The following is a 1,723-nucleotide window of genomic DNA, read 5'->3' on the forward strand; positions in this document are numbered from 1 at the left end:
ATTATTAGAGGCATTTCATAATTTGAAATATGTTTGGATTTTTCCGAATCTTCACTTGTGATAGCAAAGTTTTATGATGGAGTTTCCTTCAAATTTATCCCCAAAGAGACAGTGAACTTACGAATTCCTGATAAGTCATGAAACAATAGAAACATTAAAGGACGTATTAGAATGAGAAATTCATTAGGTGAAATTAGTCTATAATGGCGAGATGAAATGATGCAGGAACGATGACAGAATGGAAAATGAAGTTGATAGCTGCAGCGAGAGGTGTTTCTTTTAGCTCTTATTTTTCATGAAATATACATTTCAGAAAAATAAAAAGTGAGAAGAAACTACCGAGTGCTCCTTTAGTATTCATTCTTGTATTTTCCCCACTTGAGAGCTACTGACCTCTCAATGAGCTTGCGCATCTCCTCGGTTGTCATGCCATCCTTGCCGCGCGCATTAACTGTAAAAATAGACATGCCTATTTGACACAGCGACCACAAATACACACATAAAGCATGCGACATTTTGAAGCAACTATGAATTATTATTAATTTGCCGTCAGCCGGAAAACCTGTGAATTTTAATGATATTCTTTATCTCCAATTAAAATCACACATGATTTAATCTTTTTCAACGAAGCTGAAGACACATAATTGTTAATTTATTTTAAATAATGATGAATTGTAAGTATCGAAGAAGTCAACTCTGAAACTAGCAAAAAATTGTTATATACCTTCCGAGTGACGAAATCAAGTTAAGGATATCCAAGTACTATCATTTTTTTTTTCAGAGAAATCCTTTTCAAAACTTATGGAGGGGGGTCAAACGTTCATTTTCAGCGCAATTTCAACCCAAAACTTCGAACACTATATTTGGAAAAAAAATTTCGAAAAAGAAATTGCAACACATGACCCCGATAAGGACAGTGCTTTCGCGTCTTCAATTCCTTTTCATTGGTGTGACAGTATTTTTACATATGTAGGTATTACCGTATATAAGTTTGTTCATTACACGGTCGAATATTTATCACAATATTGAAAAATATAAGTTTAGTCTAGTTTAAAATTATAAGTAAAATATTAAGTTTCTGAAGAACTAATTGAAAGAAATCAAATTGAAGACCCTCCGATTTGTCCGCTTTGCGGAATGTTTCAAATGTTTAAATTAACAGGTGATTTATGAACAATGACAGTTTTATGAATTGAAACATTCCAGAGTAAAAATAAATAATTTTAGATTATCCAGACGGGGAAAATCTATTAATTGTGTAATCGATTGGTGAGGCCAGGTGTTGGTAGAGTCGAACAGAACTTGAATAATTAATTTGCGTAAGCTCAGTGCTTGATAAATGTGAAATAATTGGGTTGGACTAAGGAAACATTATTTTACGTGATTCTCGGTAGCAATTTTCGTGAAATCCTTTTTTTATAGTTATCATCAACACGCAGCATTTCCGCTATTCATAATACGATACAACAACGGGAGTCAAATAAAAAATTAATTGCAATGTTTTACAATAATTTTTCGAAATTTTTACTACCATTTTCCTTATTCTTCATTAAAAAATTCAGCATTAACGAATAATGACGAATGCACGACTTATTGAAGATCTTATGCAAAAAAAGGTCATTTGTGGTACCTACTTGGATATCCTTAAGTTTATGCCCGAACAGATAGACTGGACTATTACATTTAAATGGTTTTTTTCTTATTTTTATAATTTCATGATTTG

At 32.2% G+C, this 1,723-nt stretch overlaps 1 protein-coding gene across 1 annotated transcript in view; it reads right to left on the minus strand.

The window, feature by feature from the left end:
• Positions 1-1,723, minus strand: part of LOC105267010 (Down syndrome cell adhesion molecule-like protein Dscam2) — a gene marked incomplete at its 5' end in the record, with an annotated part of 23,272 nt that overhangs the window by 2,331 nt on the left and 19,218 nt on the right. Inside the window, 2 exon segments of the mRNA XM_011305578.1 lie at positions 122-127; positions 394-451. Of these exon segments, the coding sequence (XP_011303880.1) occupies positions 122-127; positions 394-451 (64 nt within the window).

This window comes from Fopius arisanus, unplaced genomic scaffold, assembly GCF_000806365.1.
Source record: "Fopius arisanus strain USDA-PBARC FA_bdor unplaced genomic scaffold, ASM80636v1 scaffold00043, whole genome shotgun sequence".
Lineage (NCBI taxonomy): Eukaryota > Metazoa > Arthropoda > Insecta > Hymenoptera > Braconidae > Fopius > Fopius arisanus.